Raw genomic sequence first — 19,721 nt, forward strand, 5'->3', positions numbered from 1 at the left:
TTTTTTCTTAAAAAAATATCCTAAGTTGCTCAAAAATAATAAAGAAAATAAGTATGTGTGGAATTTAATGTAAAAATAATTCAGTTTTTGTTTACCTATATATTTTTATATTCGATAAAATGAGTTGAATCAATCATTGCAAAATCGTTGTTAAAGAAAAAATAAAACAATTTTAATATTTTTTTTATTATTATTATATTTTAATGTTTGATACTACTGTTATTTTTTTTAGAATTTAAAGATCGTTAATACGAATTTATAAAATTTTGAAAATATTTCAAAATATTTGATAGCTTGTAAAATATTACGACGTACTTGTATCTTTTCTTTAAAGAAAACTTGAATTTATAAGATCAGAAAGTAAGATTTTGGCAATTTATAAGTTCATTCCACAAAACAAATATGAAATTTGTAACTTATTTTGTAGATTTAATAAATTTGGTCGATTTATTTATATTAAGTACAAAATAATCATTTCTCATATACTACACTACGTACTTTTATTTTATTCACATACTTTAAATGTTGCATTTAGAATAAAAATTATTTTGATAAAAGATGTTATTTGCAAAAAATATAAATATGTTTGAGGACACTTTGATTAATTTGTATTTTTGTCAATTAAAAGCAGTTATTCATTTTAATATATAGTATTGATGAAGGACGAAAGCATTTAAGGATAATTTGGACTTTTTCAAATTAAGAAGATTATAACACAACCACATGATTCCATTTTATTAAGCAAATTACTTTGTTACCCTTGTACAGTGAATGATAGCCTTATATTGGGGTAGTTGAAGGGTAAAATTGTATTTTCACATACTAGTTTAAATACCCCTTGCCTTCATTTGATTTGAGGTGAGCTAGCTGAGAAAAAATATAAAATTTTGTGTCGAGATTCTGAGAAAACGTGCTGAATTATTTTTCAAGCAATAAAAATTACTACTTCAATTTTCGTCGCTTTTTTGCAACATCAACTTTGGGGTTGTTTGTTGAAACCAGGCAATGTGCTCGTCCCGAACATTTCATCTGGAGGTTGATAATGTAGACAAGCGTCCTATATTGGTTGCAGATGAAAAACATGAACTGTTAAATAACCCCAAATCCTTTTTTCCTTGAAAAAATACATTTTTAAAAACAAATCATAAAATTCATATCAAATCAAAACTTATAATATTTCGAAGAACAGAATATCCAACAGGTGGTAGGAAGAGGAAGTTGCTTTATATATATTATATTTGAAAAAAAAAAAAAAACTCATTCACGAAATTAGTAAAGGGTGGACTCAGAGGTGGAGAGGGGGGAGTAATTATAAGGGCAAAAGTGGGAGGATAGATGTCAGAGAAATCGTAGGGTGGAGATTGGTCTGGAGGTGAAGAAATAGGACCATTCTTGGGATCAGTAACATATATAAATTTTGTCATATCAATTTGAGGGTGGGGGAAGGAAGAAAATGATGTGAATGTGGAAATAATTGAAAATGCAACAGTTTCTCTCATGGGCTGAGATGAGACCACTCTTCTTTATTGCCTAATTCAATGCGTGTAGTTCTGTGCTGACACCAAAAGGTGGATGCAGCTTTCACCATTCTAAGCAAATTTCTTACACAACTCCCACAAACACTTCATCCTCAAAACTTACAACCTTACTCCTCTTACTAACAAATGTTTCAAACAAAATCAAAGTATTATCGAATAGTGTTGATTTATCGTAATTTTTCTTATTCAGTGAATGTAGAATTTGATTTATTATGATGTTTGTAGAATTACGTTGATCAAATTTGATAATGTAAAAAGAGTTCTCGTGTCGATTGAATTTTCTTGATTGGGATAGCTAAAATGAGTTTGTCCCTGACCTTGATATTCAATTGATTGAAAAGAAACAAGAAATATCACGGTTATCTCATTTAGGGATCTTAAATTTGAAACTAAAGGTACGTATAAGAAAAAAGATAGTCATGATATTGTGTGTAGTTATGCATGATTGCTCATCAAGTCTGTTACAGTCAAATACCGTTTGTTGTGATTGGAGTTGCACAATTTTATCTTGAGAAAAGGTTGCAAAGAAATGGGAGACTTGAAGTTTATATTTAACTCAAGTACATGCCTTTGTACGACGGGTCATTAGCATTGGAGATCAGGGGTTTGAGGAGTTAGGTATAAGTCTCGAGGCTCCTATCTTCTTGCAAAGTGTCTTTTTGAATAAACTTGTGTAATTTTTCAGAAAACAAATAATACTTCACAAAAAGGATTCTAAGTACCGACGATGCTTAAATACATAACATCAGGGAAATTCTAGTATGAATTCAACTCAACAAAACCTAAACCAATTATACGACAAATACTATACACTTACCTGTCATATTAATTTGATTCAGGTGAGAATTTCCTATAATATCATCGGCAATATCTATAAAAACATGGTAATATATTATTTGCAAACCCATGGTGTAACGATTACAATGTTGAGTATGCTACCGGTGTATCATATAACATGAAGACAAAAACTATATGATTATAGAAGCTTAATTTGTGTTGGGTATATATTTTTTTATTAAAATCATCTCCGAAGATTCTAAAATGGTTTAGTTATTATTGTCGTAGAATTTAAAAGCGTCCCGAGGGTAATTTTTTGCGATTAATAATATTTTTATAAATATTTTGAAGTGATTTCCTCTTACATTTTAAATATTCAAATTTACCCCTCTTACAAAAAGCTTCCCCACCAACATAGTTGGCTGGGGGAGGGCCGCCGGTGGTGGCGGCTCGAGGGAATTCAAAATTAATAAAGAGAACAAAATGAAAAAGAAAATGAAGAAAAGACGAGTTTAGAAGCAAAAAGAAGGAAAAAAAAAAAAAGATAACAAGTGCGAGAAAAAGGAAAAGATAGGAAAAAGAGTAAGAAAAAAGGTCCCAAAAGGAAAAAAAAAACCAAAAAGAAAACATGAATATTCGATGCAATAATAGTTTATTGTTTGTCTTAAATAATTTTAAGAAATAATTATATTTACACTTTTGATTCATTGCTATTTTACATAAATTATCTCCACCTTTTGAAAAATTACAAAAAACCGTCATGAATGAGACAAAAAAGATGATGTTATTGACCCTATCCAACTTTAAATGCGTATTTCTGTAGTAATAGGGGAGGGATCAAAGTAATGTTTATGCAAAGTTTATACCCGTTTGCTGCTCCAAGCGAAATGCAATTTATAATTCAATTGAAAAAACGCCGAGAACAATTTATAATTTAATTTAAAAAATAGAAGATATAAATATAATAGCTTGAAATATTGATTAAAGGACAATTCATTCATAATTAGAATATCTGTAGGACACTTACAATCAAAATTTGTTTCTTTATCTCTACTGTTTATGGGATTACATGTAATCTCATTAACAATGTCATTTCTATACCAAAGAAACAAAAATCTGCGTGTTTTCAATCTAATTTTACATAATGAAGAAGTTGAATTCAACCCGAGTGAAGAATTTCAAAGATTAATCAACAACCACCTCATATATTTAGATAATTGATAAAATCACTTAATAATAATAATTTATTATCTTATAAAAAAATAAATTTATGAATTGAACAGGTGGATGGAGGGAGGGGGAAGCAAGTCTAATGAATTCTTGATTTATTTAGAAATATTAGTGGAGAAGGGGCATTCAATTGATTGAGACATTACCTCAGAAGATGAGGTTCAGTGCTAAGTATTAAAGTGTTTTGATCTGAATTTTGTTTGTTTCCAGCCGCCCTTTTTTCCTCATAGTAATGACCCTCAAATTTGGTCCAACATAATCTTTAATATTGAGTGAGATGGAATATTACAAAGGATCTCCACCTTTTTCTTGCCTACAAACCTTTAAGCCCTTCATTCTAAGTTCTAAAATCATCAATAATTTACGAGGAGATTACGCATCCACATCTTACAAATAAATTTTTTATCTCTTAAATTGCAGCTCAGAGAGAAGATCAAGGGATAGTCCTTATTTCTGAATTGATAGATAATTTATTTGTCTGTAGTTTTCAGTCGTAGATGGTTGAGATGTGCCTGATAACTTACTAGACCAAACTCTTTTTATTTTGACTTATTATTTGTTGGTAACTGTCGAAAATCCCGAAAACATTTGAGCCAAAATATGACTTTCAAATTAAGTTCAGTATTAGCAGATGCCGCTAAAGGAAGTAGCGATGTCATATAAAGAAAAGGGAAGAAACTCATGAAAAAGACAGCTTTTGCACGTTATGTCATATAATTCATATTCTTTAGTATTTTTACACTTAATTCCTATTTCTAAAAAAAATCCATAATTAGATATTCAGTTTGATGCTTGAAGAATTGAAAGGACATCCAATTGTTAAAAAGACATAAAAAATATAATTAAGCAAAATAATAATAAAATGAAGCAGTAGTCAAATAAAATGATGAGAAGGAGAGAAGGGGTATTAGTGAAAGAGTAAAAATTAATGATCCAAGAGAGCAGAAGACGTTGGTAGTGGCAGACACTGTATTACATTTGATTAATCAAAGGGAGCACTCATTAGCAGACTTTAATAAACTTGTCTACTATTTTGTTTCTTTCCACTCATCATCATATCACCACTTGATTCATAATTAACACTCTAACCCCAATTATGCATCTATCTATAATCATATATTAAAAACTCATTTATGCTCATTTTCTTTTTTCTTTTCAGTTTATTGCAGGTGAATTTTATTGGAAATTTCAGTTATACCATCAGAATCGGGTCGAGGTCATCAGTGATTTGGAGATTTGAGTCAAATGGGGTCCAACGTCCACGTTAGGTGGGGAACGAAGACAGAGTTAACTGAATTATGGGTTGGTCTGCAACACAAATTATTAGGTTTATTAAGGTTGTAACTCAATTAAATTTTGATGCGTAAATTAGATTTCGCTTAATTATTAGTCATACCTTACCAAATAGAGTAAACTGGTATTTATAAATGGTCAATTGTCAGGAACTGTTTGGAGCCACGTGTCTTTTTGAAAGTCCTCGTATGGTCTAGATCGACTCAGGTACTACTTAACTCAATTTAAAAAATATTGTTGAATTGTATATTGAGAGAGGCAATTAGAGGAAAACCAATTGGGGAGAAAGAAGCATTCTCCATTTCTGCAGAAAAGTTTCTGTAATATGTTCAGAAGTTACAAGGAAGACGATGACTCATCTGCTATATACACAAGTCCACATAAGCTAACTGTCACCATAACTGACTAACTATATAGATGATGAGCTGGCCCAATGACTAACCGAATAAGTGACAAGGCTACCCACATAAGCAACAAATAAGTAAACAAGAGAAACGTGTTTCTGCAAATGCGTTTAACTGAAGACTCTATCCAGCATCCAAGATGTCAATGTTTGCTGCGTCTTCCTCTGCTTCTTCCTCAGACTGCTGCTGCTGCTCAAGTTGCTGCTGCAAGTGAAGATGACTAACTTCAACAGCCCCCCCACAAGTGGGACGGGGACTAAAGGACACCAGGCCCAACTTGAAGTAAACGTCTTCAGGGGCAAAGCTTTCGTAAACACATCAGCCAACTGTAGAACACCTGGGACAAAGGATGGAGCAATAAAACCATCCTTGTATGCATTCCGAACAAGATGACAGTCTAGTTCAATGTGCTTCGTTCGTTCGTGAAAGACCGGATTAGCGAGAATATGTAATGCGGCCTTATTGTCACAAAACAACTCAATCGGCAAAGAAGTGGAAATGTTAAAATCAGAGAGGATAAACGATATCCAACGAAGCTCACATACAGTGGATGCCAAACTCCGATATTCAGATTCTGCAGTAGAACGGGACACGGTGGACTGCTTCTTAGTTTTCCATGACACCAACGCATCGCCAAGGAACACGCAGTACCCTGTAAGAGAACGCCGAGAGTCCGGGCAAGATGCCCAATCAGCGTCACAGAATGCACGAAGGACCAAAGAGTTACTTGCTGGAAAATACAAGCCTTTGGAGGGGCATCCTTTGAGATACCGTACGACATGTAATGCTGCTCTCCAGTGCGAATCATGAGGCTGGTTTAGGTATTGACTTAGCTGCTGTACCGAGTAAGAGATGTCCGGTCGCGTGAAGCCAAGATATAGTAATCGGCCAACCAATCTCCGATATGAATCAGGACGCGAGAAAACGGGGCCAGAACTAGCATCCAACTTTAAACCAGGGGGAAATGGACTAGATGCAGGCTTCGCTTGAGCTAACCCAGTATCCGTGATGATGTCCATTGCATATTTTGTCTGAGCCACATACAGACCGGAAGTACTACGAGCAATTTCAAGTCCGAGAAAATACCTCGCATTTCCCATATCTTTAATAGTGAACAAACTGTGAAGATACTGCTTAACACGACTAATATCATCAAGAGAAGGACCTGTGATGAGAATGTCGTCGACATAGACGAGCAACGCCATAAGACCCGAAGAAGAAGGCTTGACAAACAAGCAGTGATCGTGGACCGACTGAGCAAACCCATAGGCAGTAAGTTTCAGAGTGAACTCAGCGTTCCATTGCCGCGAAGCCTGCTTAAGGCCGTACAGGGATCGCTGCAGCTTACACACCAAGTTGGGAGGGACATCATAGCCTTCAGGGGGTGACATGAATATATCTTCCTCAAGATAACCGTGTAGAAATGCATTGTTAATATCTAATTGCTGAATAGGCCAAGTGTAAGCAGCAGCAATAGCCAGAAATATACGTACTGTTACAGATTTCGCCACCGGTGAGAAACTGTCTGTATAATCAATACCTGCAATCTGGTTGAAGCCCTTGGCTACCAGTCGTGCCTTATACCTCTCCACCGAACCATCGGCACGTAACTTAGTTTTGAAAACCCACTTGCAGCCGATTGCGCGTTTACCCGGCGGCAAAGGAACAACCTTCCATGTATGATTAGCATCCAAGGCCTGTAGCTCCGCATTCATGGCCTCTCTCCACTCCTTGTGCTGAACCGCTTCAGAAAAGGACTTGGGCTCCTGCAAAATAGACAAAGAAGCTACAAACGATTTGTATGCAGATGTATGTGTAAGAAGTGAGGATGGGTGTTGAGCAGTGCAAACAAAGTCGTTTAACCAAATAGGACGTTGAGAGACTCTAGTAGAACGTCTGGGTAATGGTTCTGTGTTAGGAAAAATCGTCTCAGAGGGAGGCACTGAAGTAGGCGTACTTGCAGGACATGAAGCAGACACAGTTTCAGGATAGGAAACAGAGTCATCAGCGGAAGAAGAGACTATAGGAAGAGGACAGGATTGTGGGGAATGTGAGACAGGAACAGAGTACGGGAATACTTGTTCATAGAACCGAACATCTCTAGAAACAATGACACGATTATTGTCCATATCAAACAACTTATACCCTTTTTGTGTCATGGGATATCCCAAGAGAATACATTTGAAGGATCTGGAATCAAATTTGGTTCTATGAGGCTCAATATTGGTTGTATAACAAAGGCTTCCGAAAGTGCGAAGATGAAGGTATGAAGGGGAATTACCAGTTAGCATTTTCGAAAGGGGTTTTCCACTGAAGAATCTTGGAAGGTGTTCTGTTTATCAGATAGGTGGCTGTAAGAATGGAATCACCCCAAAACTTAAGAGGCAATGAGGCTTGAAATAGCAATGCTCTAGCTACATCTAGAAGCTGTCTATGTTTACGTTCAATTCTTCCGTTTTGTTGAGGAGTGTAGGTACAAGAGGTGTGATGAACAATCCCGTTTTCTTGACAGAACAACAGACAATCTTTGTTTAAGAATTCAGAACCATTACCATAAAGAAAAAGGTCTTTAGGACAGAAGTAACTTGAGATTTATGTTTCAAAAGGTAAGTCCAAAGAGAACGTGAATAATCATCTAAGATCGTCAATACGTAACTACAGTTTGAGATAGTGTAAGTGGTGTATGGTCCCCAAATATCTAAGTGCACTAAATCAAAGGGACCTTCGGAATGTGATTCACTCAAGTGAAAAGAAGTTCTAGCTTGCTTGGCTCTATGACAAATATCACAAGGATCAAAGGAAACAGGAACAGAAAAATTAGGCAGCTGAAGATGCTTCATTACGGGCAATGGAATGTGCCCCAATCTATGATGCCATACTTGAGTGTTACAATGAGATTCAGCAGAATTAGAAGAGGAATTACAGATCATAGAATTGGAAGGAATGCCACAGGGAATTTGTCGAACAGTGTATAAGTTCTTGAATCTATTTCCCTCAAACAGAGTGTCTTTATTTGCTTGGTCCTGCAAGAGACACTTGGAGTCAGTGAAGTGAAAAATATAGGATGTATCGCGACAAAGTTGACTGACGGACAACAGATTTACAGAGAATGAGGGAAGGTAAAGCACGTTAGTGAGAGTGACAAGCTTATTTAAACGAATTAGGCCAACATACATAGCAGGTTTAGAGGTTCCATCTGGTAAATATATGTGTATCGGTTGTGTGGGAGTGGTGAATGAGTGAAATAGACGAAGGTTAGAACAAATATGGTTTGTAGCTCCAGTGTCTATAATCCAATAGTCCAAATCAATTCCTGAAGGGTCAGAAGTATTACCAGCGAATTCAACATCATCGTGACAAGTGAAGTTGGAATAATTGCTGATAGGATCCCCCACTGTATTCTTCTTTTGCATCAAACTGATGAGATCTGCCATCATCTCAGTTAGCTGCTTAGTATTCGAGATGTCTACAGATGTTGATTTCTCATCCATTGCAGCAGCTGCAAAGGTCTTGCCACTCATGACCTTCTTCTTCTTATCACCATTCTTATCACCCAAGGTCTTGTACCACTCTGGTACGCCATGAATTTGAAAGCATGTATCCACCGCATGTCCAGTTCTGTTGCAATGTGTACAAATCAGGTTCCTTTTGTCTACATATGGTCTCCTTTTGTTCTGAAATCTGTCACCTCCATTTCTCCTCCCGTCCTTAGTTATGAGTTGATAAGCCATGTGTTGAGGTGTTGCACCCGTTTCTGTGTGTATCTGCCTCTGTTTTTCTACTGTGAAAAGCATGGAAAAAACTCGTTCCATAGTAGGCAAAGGATCTTGCATCAGTACTTGGCTTCTTTCACTGTCAAAGACCTCATGTAACCCCATAAGAAACTGCATTAGCTGCATGTGATCATTTCGTTCTTCTATTGCTTTGTTCACTCCGCAAGTACAGCAACCACAAGTACACCTTGGAGGAGGTGCCAAAACCAGTAGCTCGTTCCAATATTTCTTCAGCTTGGTTATGTAGGCTGTTAGAGACAAATCAAGTTGCGAGATAGATGAAATCTCGCGCTGAATTTGATATATCATCGGTCCATTGCTCCTGCCATATCGACCTTGTAATTCTAACCAAAGTTCACGCGAAGAGGTGACATACATAAAAGATTCAACAATGTCCTTTGAAATCGAGTTCCATAACCAAGACGTAACCGTCAGGTCCACTCTGCGCCATTGTTCGAAATTCCTTGATCCTATCGCCGGCTTAGGGAACGTGCCGTCAATGAAGCCAAGCTTCATTTTTGTTCCTAGAGCCACATAAACAGCACGGCTCCAAGTCAAAAAATTTGTACCGTCTAATGGAGAAGACGATAGTGTCAAACTTGAGTTCTCCGACGGATGAATATACAGAGCCTCACGCTCTAGCTGCTCCGCAGCAATTCTGTCGTTTTGATTCAATTCTGCCATAGTTCATATAATCACAGCGGAAAGTTAAAACCGTATCCCAGAGACCTTCATATAGAAGGCTCTGATACCATGTTGAATTGTATATTGAGAGAGGCAATTAGAGGAAAACCAATTGGGGAGAAAGAAGCATTCTCCATTTCTGCAGAAAAGTTTCTGTAATATGTTCAGAAGTTACAAGGAAGACGATGACTCATCTGCTATATACACAAGTCCACATAAGCTAACTGTCACCATAACTGACTAACTATATAGATGATGAGCTGGCCCAATGACTAACCGAATAAGTGACAAGGCTACCCACATAAGCAACAAATAAGTAAACAAGAGAAACGTGTTTCTGCAAATGCGTTTAACTGAAGACTCTATCCAGCATCCAAGATGTCAATGTTTGCTGCGTCTTCCTCTGCTTCTTCCTCAGACTGCTGCTGCTGCTCAAGTTGCTGCTGCAAGTGAAGATGACTAACTTCAACAGATCTTTATCCTATTTATAATTCCTCAATATTTTTTTAAGATAAAAATGGTCAAGTGGGGATTTTACACTGTTGAAACGCATGAGCATGAGGACAAATTGCCAAATTGGAGCTAGGATGATAGTGATGCGATGACCATCGTTTTCTGTTGGTTTTTTATAATATTAAAATTAATTTATATGATAAAATTGTAAGCACAGGAGAGAGATCTGATGGCAACGGGTCAAGAAAATGAATGATGCACGTCGTGGGACATATTAATTTAATTTGTTACAAATTTCAGGCAGATATTTAAATGGGCTACGAACTATTAAATAACAATACGATAATATTATAGATTTAAATACTGACATCATTAAATATAATTTTAAGAAACATTAATTTTCATGACATGGCGTGTGTATATATATATATATATTTATCTTTTCTGTAATTATTATTATTATTTAATACTATTCTGTCAGATGAATTCAAATTTTATCAAATAAATAAATATTAGTCTTACTTAATATAAATTAATTAGAATAAGAAATTATGAATGCAAGAAATTGATGGGAGGTGCATGGTGTTGAGGGATAGATTTCCAATAAGCTGCTGTAGGTGATTACTTAAATGTTTTTGGCAGTGGAAAAGGTTTGTGGTATTCTGTCTGTCTTAAGCTGCAAAAATTCAATAAGAATACAATACTGAATTGATGTTGCATGTGATTGTTGCTCATATTGGATGTCTATCAGTATTTAATTATGTGGCTTCTTATTAATGAACTGCTGCTAAACCCCTTTTCCCTTCTTCTATAAATTGCCCCTCCTTCATTTCCATCATATTCAAAATCAATAGAAATCATTCTTATTCCACAATTTTTTATTTTTTATTTTATTTGTTATTTGTTAAAAGTTTGTAGCGTTACTATTTTAAGATATTGAAAACTCGTTGAGCACTAGTGTGGCTAATATTATTTTTTAAAAAAAAGAATGCAACTCTTGCATCAACCTTTTATTAAGACGCAACTATAGAGTATATTCAATTTTACTTAAAGCGATAATTCTGTATTTTAAGTAGCAAGTAAGAGAATAATAACAAAGGTGTAGAGAACTATCTCTTGCAGGTGTTGAGCGGTTTGTTTTTTACGCAAATCAACAGACCAGCAGTGTCTTGCCAATTGTTTAATTGATCACTGAGACTGATTCAAGCAAGGAACACACACATCAAAACATAAAATGCAACATGAAAACTCCCCAACTCTTATTATTGTTTCAAATACAATAATAACACATGGAACGTTGCACATATCAAGTAACATAATGCAACAACAAAACAACCGCTACGGCTGCTACATAAATGGTAGTGTGATTGATTATGTTGTTTTTTACTAAAATAATGCATGATGAGACAAGACAAAACCAAAGAGTTGAGTACTATTTGTGTAATCAATATTCACAGTATCCAGACAAAGAAGACATTTTACACACATATTGATGTATCAAAAGTCTTGAATTTCAAATGCTCTAATTTGAGTTTCCAATGTGCGGTGGAAAAAAGGATTTGTTATGCATTTGAAAGCTCAGGCATCTGTTTTACTGACAAATCTAAATCGGAAGAAATTTACAACCCAAAACGCGGAAAAACAACCAAAATGCTGTCGACATAAAGCATAATTAACGCTCTAGCACTTGAACTTCTAAACATTTAACTTGGTTGATTCTTTCAATAAGACAGCATTGAACAAAACAATTGTGATCCTCGTCTACAAAGTTGATACAAAACCAATTTTGTTAAAGTTGGGAAATCTAATCTATTTTTCCCTGCAATACCATCCTGGAAATACACGGATGCACAAGAGTAGTTTACAGACACTTGAGTCACGAATTTAGCAAGAGATTGGGCGGCCTCTGTCCTACTACATTTAGCGGAGTTCTTCGTTGCAATTTAAGTCTCAACTCGGCTATGCAAGAATCAACAAGTGAATGCCTCAAACACATGGAACAAACTCCGTAAACGACCCATCAGCCAATAAATGGTAAGAAGTAAGCACAAAGGAGTACATCAGTTTCACTTTATGATTACGCACACTTCGGGTTGCATAGCATTAGCACTTCTATATGCTACAATTATTGCCAAAATTTTTCACTTTTTTATTAATTATTGCAACCTTCCTTTAACATTAGCAGAAAAATCAATCTCCTGAAGTGCCAAATTTTCTGGCATTGGCAAGCCTGCTAATACACACGAGCCTTTGGGGGGAACGATTCAACTTCATCATCAAGTGTGTTCATGTGAACTGGCCTGTAGTCGAGCCGAACTTTCTCATTTTCCCAGTATCTGCAGAACAGGGAATGAGCTTGCTTTATCAACAAACGTGGTTTTTGGCAAAAGCAACTTGCAGATTACAGAAATATCATTGTATCTAATCATATGAGCAATAGTATCCATACACAGCAAGTTGTGGGGCCACTAACTTGAAAATGAGCAACACTCAGGATCATATATGGAGGTCAAATAAACCAGTAATACGAGCTTGTTACCAAATACTGTACCCTTACTATCCAAGTGGCTGGGATACTATAAGTTTATAGGAAGTGCCTAGTTTGGGTTCCCATAAGCACCAGTTCAGCAGGCTAGGACAAATTCAAAAGACGCATGATATCCAGTGAAAGTATCAGGGCCTAACAAATTACTAGGAATTTAGTGAGTACCATAAGTTAGTTATCCGGCATCACAGCCAGAGACAGACGCATGACTCTGGACTGACTTGACAATTGAAGAGGAATCCACATAGCAGCAGGTGGGCCGTGGGCCATGCCCATACATTAGAGAGAATAGGTTCACAGATGTGTGCACAGTATGTGTCTGCCCAACCCCACATATATCTTTAGGTGGCTAATTACAGATGATTTGATTCCTCATCTCTCAACAGGCCCACATATGATGCACATAATTCATCAAGAACCAATGAGATTTGATGGCTATTCTGACCGTGAATTGACAACCTAATGATAGTACAAGAAAGAGAACTTGCAAAAGAAAAGGCTTACCCTAGTGTATGCTTCATCCAGTTCTCATCATCTCTTTTCTGCAAAGGTAGACCATTACATTCAGTCATGAAAGAGAGCTGACGAAATGGTAAGAACCTTCAAGCTAAGATTTAGAACTAACCGTAAAATCTTCACGTGCATGAGCTCCTCGACTTTCTTTCCTTGCTTCAGCAGAGTGCATGGTGATGCATGCATTAATCAAAAGGTTTTCTAACTCAATAGTTTCTATCAAGTCTGAGTTCCTACAGAAAAAGTTAAGAACAGGAAACAAATAAGGAAAACAAGATCAAAATGTTAACACAACTAAATGGCATTTTTCCAAAACAAAAGATACCATATCAAGCTTCTGTCCTTCAACTTCACGTCATGAAAACTGTCCCATGCTTTATCAATCAACTGACAACCTTAAAGGAATAACGAAAAAATAATGAGTGAAAGGAGTTAAATGTGCGTGGGGCAATATGCGCATTAAGACTGGAAAAAGGAGATCCTATTGCATACCTTCCTCAAGTGTTTCCTGTGTCCGGAAGACAGCAGCATTGTTTTGCATTACCCGTTGCATGTTCAACCGGATTTTGGAGGTTGGAAGGGAACCATTTGAGTTCCTAAGTTTGTCCAACCATGCAATAGTTTTTTCTCCAGCATCCTTTCCGAGTGGCTTTTGTTTGTCTCCTGCAGCATCAGAAGTAACTTTCTGAGAATCGTTATACATGGACCATAAAAGCATGTGATCACTTTATCAACAAATGGTTAGGCACCTGGTCTTTGGATCTCCGCGACTCTGTTAGCACAAGCCCGACCAAAAACAACAATATCAAGAAGTGAATTTGCTCCCAGTCGATTGGCACCATGAACTGATGCGCAAGCAGCTTCTCCAGCGGCAAATAATCCAGGAATCACAGCATCTGGATCATCATCTTTGATGGTAACCACCTTCATGAGAATGCAAAACTTCAGAAAACGAAATCAAATTTTTAGACCATTTACTCAGTAACTAGTCGACAATTTTACCTCTCCATGGTGATTTGTGGGAATTCCACCCATGTTATAATGGACAGTTGGTAGGACAGGGATTGGCTCCTTTGTAACATCCACACCAGCAAAAATAGCTGCTGTTTCGGAAATGCCAGGAAGTCTTTCCTTAAGGACCTCAGGAGGCAAGTGATTCAAGTGAAGGTAGATATGATCCTTCAAGGGTCCTACAAATGCCAAGAATAATGTCACAACATGTAATAATTATGAATTCCAGAGGATAAAAAGTTATCTTCAATAATTGTATCTTTCAGTTTATCTAGACAACCAAATCCCAACAAACCAAGTATAGTTATTTCTGATTTACCTACCATGAAAGAATAATATATCATCACTCCTGGAACTCTAAACATAAACTGCTCCTGACATAAAGATTTGCAGTCACCTGACACAATTGTACTAATGTACATGTTGTGACATGATATATTTCCTTGTGATTTTGATAGCTGAGATAGACTATGAATGTTGTTTCACCAACCCATTTCTAAACCCTCAGCCAACCCCAGTCAGCCCCTAATCCACTGCCCCTACTAAAGGACTGCACTATAGCAACGTGGCAAGAAGAAAAGACAAAGAAACAGAAATGAAAGAACATATCCACAAATGAATAAGAGCAGCAGAAGAAGATGTCCTTTAACCACGATGAACATCAGGCACGCACTTGAAACCCACAACTTGACAGGAAAAGGCCGTTGCTACAAGCTCAGAGTGCCTGCCTTCAAACTGGACACCGGAATCTGGATTCCCAAGGGGCGGTGTAGGCAATTGCCACCCACAAATTGTGGAATAAAGGATTACATATAGTGGTAAGTGACAGCATTTCAATAACTCCCATGGCTCTAAATGGGAACCGGTCATCAAAACAAAATCAACTGGCTTCAATTGTCAAGCAAGTAAAGATATGACTGGAAAATTCAATTTGACAGGGATTGCTTGGGAGCCTCTACTTTATTAGTTAAAAAAAGAAGAAGTACTCATTCATAGTCACGAGTTAGACTCAGAACTCAAGAGAACCAACATTAGGTAGTCGGGTAGTCCTGGAATAATATATATGGGAGATGACATAATCAGATGTGTATAGAAACTGCAGCAAACTTAAATAAACAAGACCATCTGCAGACTATATATTACATACCAACACCACGCCCTTCACGGATCTCCATGGTCATAGATCTTGATACAACATCTCTAGATGCAAGATCTTTAGCTGTTGGAGCATATCGTTCCATGAATCGTTCACCTTCACTATTCCTAAGAATACCACCTTCACCTCGGGACCCTGACCATGGTAAAATGAATGCAAAATATCAAGATGGAAAGAGCTAAGGAAAGAAATAAATTCATATATCACAGAAGAGGAAAAAGTATAAGGAGGATGAAAGTAAAAGGATTCTAACCTTCAGTGATGAGACACCCAGCACCATATATGCCCGTTGGATGAAACTGAACAAATTCAAGATCCTGACAATAAGAATCCATATTATTAGTTCCAGGAGAAACAGTTATTTCCTTAGTACAGCCCACTGCCAATACCCCTTACTCCAAGATGCTGGTAGTTATATATGTTATATAAACCTGGAGTGGCAGTCCTGCCCGAGCAACCATAGCATTGCCATCTCCAGTGCAAGTGTGAGCAGATGTCGCAGAAAAGTATGCTCTACCATAACCCTGAAAAAAACATCACAAGACGCAATTTTTCTCAGGTGATAACAGAAAAATATTAGCAAAAATCATTGCACAGGCATAGCTTAAAGCCTAAAGATGCTTCAACAACAAAGGTTACCCCAGTTGCCAGAATTGTAGAGGCAGCACGGAACCGGTGCAAGGTGCCATCCTCCATGTTTAAGGCAATTACACCTAGGCAGCTACCTGATATCAATCAAGAAATATATGCTATAAGTTGTAGCTCATGTTCATCAAGCTGGATAGCAAGAAATTTCATTGGTTAAACTGGATATCAAGATATCCCGTCTATCTACCAATACTTTAAATTTCAGTGAATCTCACAACCTAGAATAAATAAGAAAAAGGTAAACGTGCAATAAAGATAGATAAATATGCAAGATATTCTGCAGTCATTGCAGGCTTATGATAGGGATGGGTAAAGGGGATCAGAAATAAAACACATAGAGAAGGGAGTATGGGAGAGCATACCATCATTGCCCATGAGTAAATCAAGGGCGAAGTATTCCACAAAAAATTGTGTGTTATGTTTCATAGCCTGGCCATACAGAGTGTGCAACAAAGCATGCCCAGTCCGGTCAGCAGCACAAGCACAACGATATGCCTGTCCACCTATAAATATGGTTAGGGCCTAATCAAATGAATTACGTAAAATATCCTGTACCATGTTTCCACCAAACCTGTGAACATACCTTTTCCAAAATTGAGGCTTTGACCACCAAATGCACGTTGATATATCTTCCCATCTTCTGTCCGGGAAAATGGTAACCCATAATTTTCAAGCTCGATAACTGCTTTTGGTGCTTCACGGCACATGTACTGAATGGCGTCCTGGTCACCTAAGAAACAGAACAGGAGCATCGTAAAGATAAACGAAGTAGAAGAACTTTGAAGCTAGTAATCATCTGGCTTGGAGATTATGTAATTTTTTATTTCTTTCTGACAAAAGTCACACATCTTTATAAAGAACTATGAACCTCATAACTACAATTACTACCTGCACTTTAAAGAAAATATTAAATTTGGGCAAACAATTACTCCAGGAAAATCATTGCTTTTTCTGCAAACAATTACTCCAAAAAAAAAAAAAGGAAGGGGGAATTTGTGTTTACAGAGACGCTCTTGTCAAAGGATGCTGTTTTAATTTTTAACATTGAACATTTGTCCTAGAGCGCAGATAATGAAAGAAAAAATTAATAATAAGAACTACTATACCTAGCCAATCACTTCCTTTAACCGTGTCATACATGTGCCACCTCCAATCATCTTCTGTCATATTTCCTAGTGCAGCATTTATCCCACCCTGTAAAGAATCCATATGCAGAAACATGCAGATATCAGGTAGATAGGTTAATGGACAACATATCTATCTAACACTATGCTTTGAAGAGCATAAATTAGTAGGGATAACACGTACAGTCATTAGCTCTTGTCACTGAGACCTCAAATTCTGTACAGGATATATTAACCAGTAACAAGAAATAGAATGAGCACAACTGGATAGACCGATGAGGCGACAACAGCAAGGAGAGCAGAAAACAAACACAAAAGAAAAGAGAAAACATTTCGGGTTGTATAAGGTTTACAAATGAGAAAGTAGTTGCGCTTGGAAAATTTTCCTTGTACAGTTAAGATCCATCAAATCTTAACATTTCATGAATACGAAAAATTGACTTTGAAACACTATAAATTACGTATAAAAAGGATTCCAAAAGATTTCAATATTTGGATAATTTCTAAGTCCATCACAATGATTTAGAGAAGCTTAAAAGTTTCTGGAAAGGATTAAGATTCAATAATAATATTATCATCATCCAAAAATGATCTATTTCTTGTTTGGAATTGAACTCTTGAGGTCCAAGTTCTTGAAATCAAACACATTTAATAATTTCTACAAAGTGGGAAAGAAGAGCATCAGTCTTAGCAACAGAAAGTTTATTCCAATCAGTAGCCAAAACTCATTTCAGAAAATTGTACCTAATAGACTGTTGCAAAGACCCCAGATCTTTATTGACCACGAAAAGAAAAAAAAAAAAAAGAAAAAGAAAAGAAAAGACAAAAAAGATCTTTCAGCAAGTAAAATACTTATAAAAAATGGTGTCAATCATGAAGAAGAGACCATAGAAGGCAAAAGGCAACCCAACAAAAAATTATCAAACTGGAGTGCTTAAATTATTATTGAAGTGGAACAAATAGCATAAGCAAAAATCCTGATTAGATTATAAACAAAATTCATTAGTTACGAATATGCCAAAACAACAATTTAAACAAGATGATAACCACCTATCGGGTTCAGGGTAATCCAAAGGGGGAGGATTAGATGGAGAAGGGGGGGGGGGGCTCTTTCATAGAGTGAACTTCGTTCTTTGTTCGAGGGGGGATTTCCCCATCTCACTCTGTCTGTAATTCTATACCTCTCATCGATATCAGTGTACTCTGGGGGGGGGGGGGTGAAACTTTTGATCAAACACTCTTACAATAAGCAAATCAACATGAAAAAACAAGATTAGTGTCACACACACACCTTGATTTAGCAAGTAAACATCCTAAATTGTAAATATTCCCACACTTACATCCAATTCTTCTTTTCTATTACTTCATTGAAAATATAAAGTTTCCTCATCCATTGAACATCAAGAGTGGAGAGAACAAGTTAAAACGCTCAAGCTATATCAAAACTGCACCATAAAACGTACAAAACTCTGATAGAAAGAATCATATTACCTGTGCCGCAACTGTGTGGGAGCGAGTAGGGAATAGCTTGGTAATGCAGGCTGTATTAAAACCATGCTCCGATAATCCTATCGCAGCACGCAGCCCCGCACCTCCTGCGCCTACGACCACGGCATCATAGGTGTGATCCACCACGGTATATGACGGCGCTCCCGCATTCTATTAAAAAAACAAGCCAAGAGATATAAAACAATCCAAAATAAAATCAAACAGTTACCAACCCAAACACCCAGCTAATCCACCAATTCAAAAACCCTAGTCCACCAATCCAATAAGAAAACAAACAAAATAACAACTGAACATTTGAACGCTTCTTGAGCGCCAAAAGAAAATGCATCAAACACCGAGCAAATCAATCAAACAGCCCATACACTTTTATCCAGTATCCACCTCAAAACAAACACACGGAGCTGATAATCTCACAATACAATTAAAAAAGAAAAAAACAAAAAGAGAGGGACAGAGAAACGGAGGACGCATACTGATTGATTAGAGAAGAGACGACGGACAGGGAAAGAGGAGTTGGAATTCTTGGAGGGAATGCGTAGGCCACGGGACACGCAGCGCCACATCTCCGGTAGAAGTATCTGTAGGTGTATGTATGGATTGGACGCCGATGTTGAATTTGTGCGCGCGTAGTGGGTAGTGGGAATGTATCGGGAGAATAGAACAAATAGAAGATGAGCAGACAGCTGAGCAAAGTGCTGAGAATTAGGGAAGAGATGTTGATTGATGTAGTTATTGACCAAGCCTTTTAATATCTATTTTTATACTAATTTGTAATATTATTACATTAGTTTTTTTTAATTAATATTTTATTTTATTTATAATATATTTTAAAATTAAATATTATTTATTATGCACACGTAAAAACGACATGCCTCAATAGTTGTAACTTTTTAAATAAATAGTAAATACTACTAAAAATCCTATTTTATCAAAATAATATTTTAAAATTAATATTTAGTACCATTGAGTTCATAGCATTCATCAGTCATTAGACAAACTAGATCCATATTTGTTTTTTTGCCACTATAAGTAATATTATTATGGCTAATAAATAATATTCGAT

The 19,721-nt window shown here is 36.6% G+C and overlaps 1 protein-coding gene across 1 annotated transcript; it reads right to left on the reverse strand.

The window, feature by feature from the left end:
- Window positions 1-11,839: 11,839 nt before the first annotated feature.
- Window positions 11,840-19,373, reverse strand: LOC105177982 (succinate dehydrogenase [ubiquinone] flavoprotein subunit, mitochondrial). Its single transcript, XM_088885224.1, has 16 exons — window positions 19,132-19,373; window positions 18,641-18,808; window positions 17,132-17,219; window positions 16,609-16,755; window positions 16,388-16,528; window positions 16,017-16,102; window positions 15,809-15,901; window positions 15,631-15,694; window positions 15,369-15,512; window positions 14,213-14,400; window positions 13,960-14,134; window positions 13,703-13,873; window positions 13,536-13,605; window positions 13,323-13,443; window positions 13,202-13,239; window positions 11,840-12,488 (listed from the first exon to the last, which is right to left on the reverse strand). Exons 1-16 carry the CDS (start codon window positions 19,219-19,221, stop codon window positions 12,386-12,388), a joined length of 1,887 nt encoding a protein of 628 aa, XP_088741350.1. The 5' UTR covers window positions 19,222-19,373; the 3' UTR covers window positions 11,840-12,385.
- Between the last annotated feature and the right edge of the window lie 348 nt (window positions 19,374-19,721).

Source organism: Sesamum indicum, linkage group LG9 (genome assembly GCF_026168435.1).
Source record: "Sesamum indicum cultivar Baizhima isolate 11 linkage group LG9, ASM2616843v1, whole genome shotgun sequence".
NCBI classification, from domain to species: Eukaryota; Viridiplantae; Streptophyta; class Magnoliopsida; order Lamiales; family Pedaliaceae; genus Sesamum; species Sesamum indicum.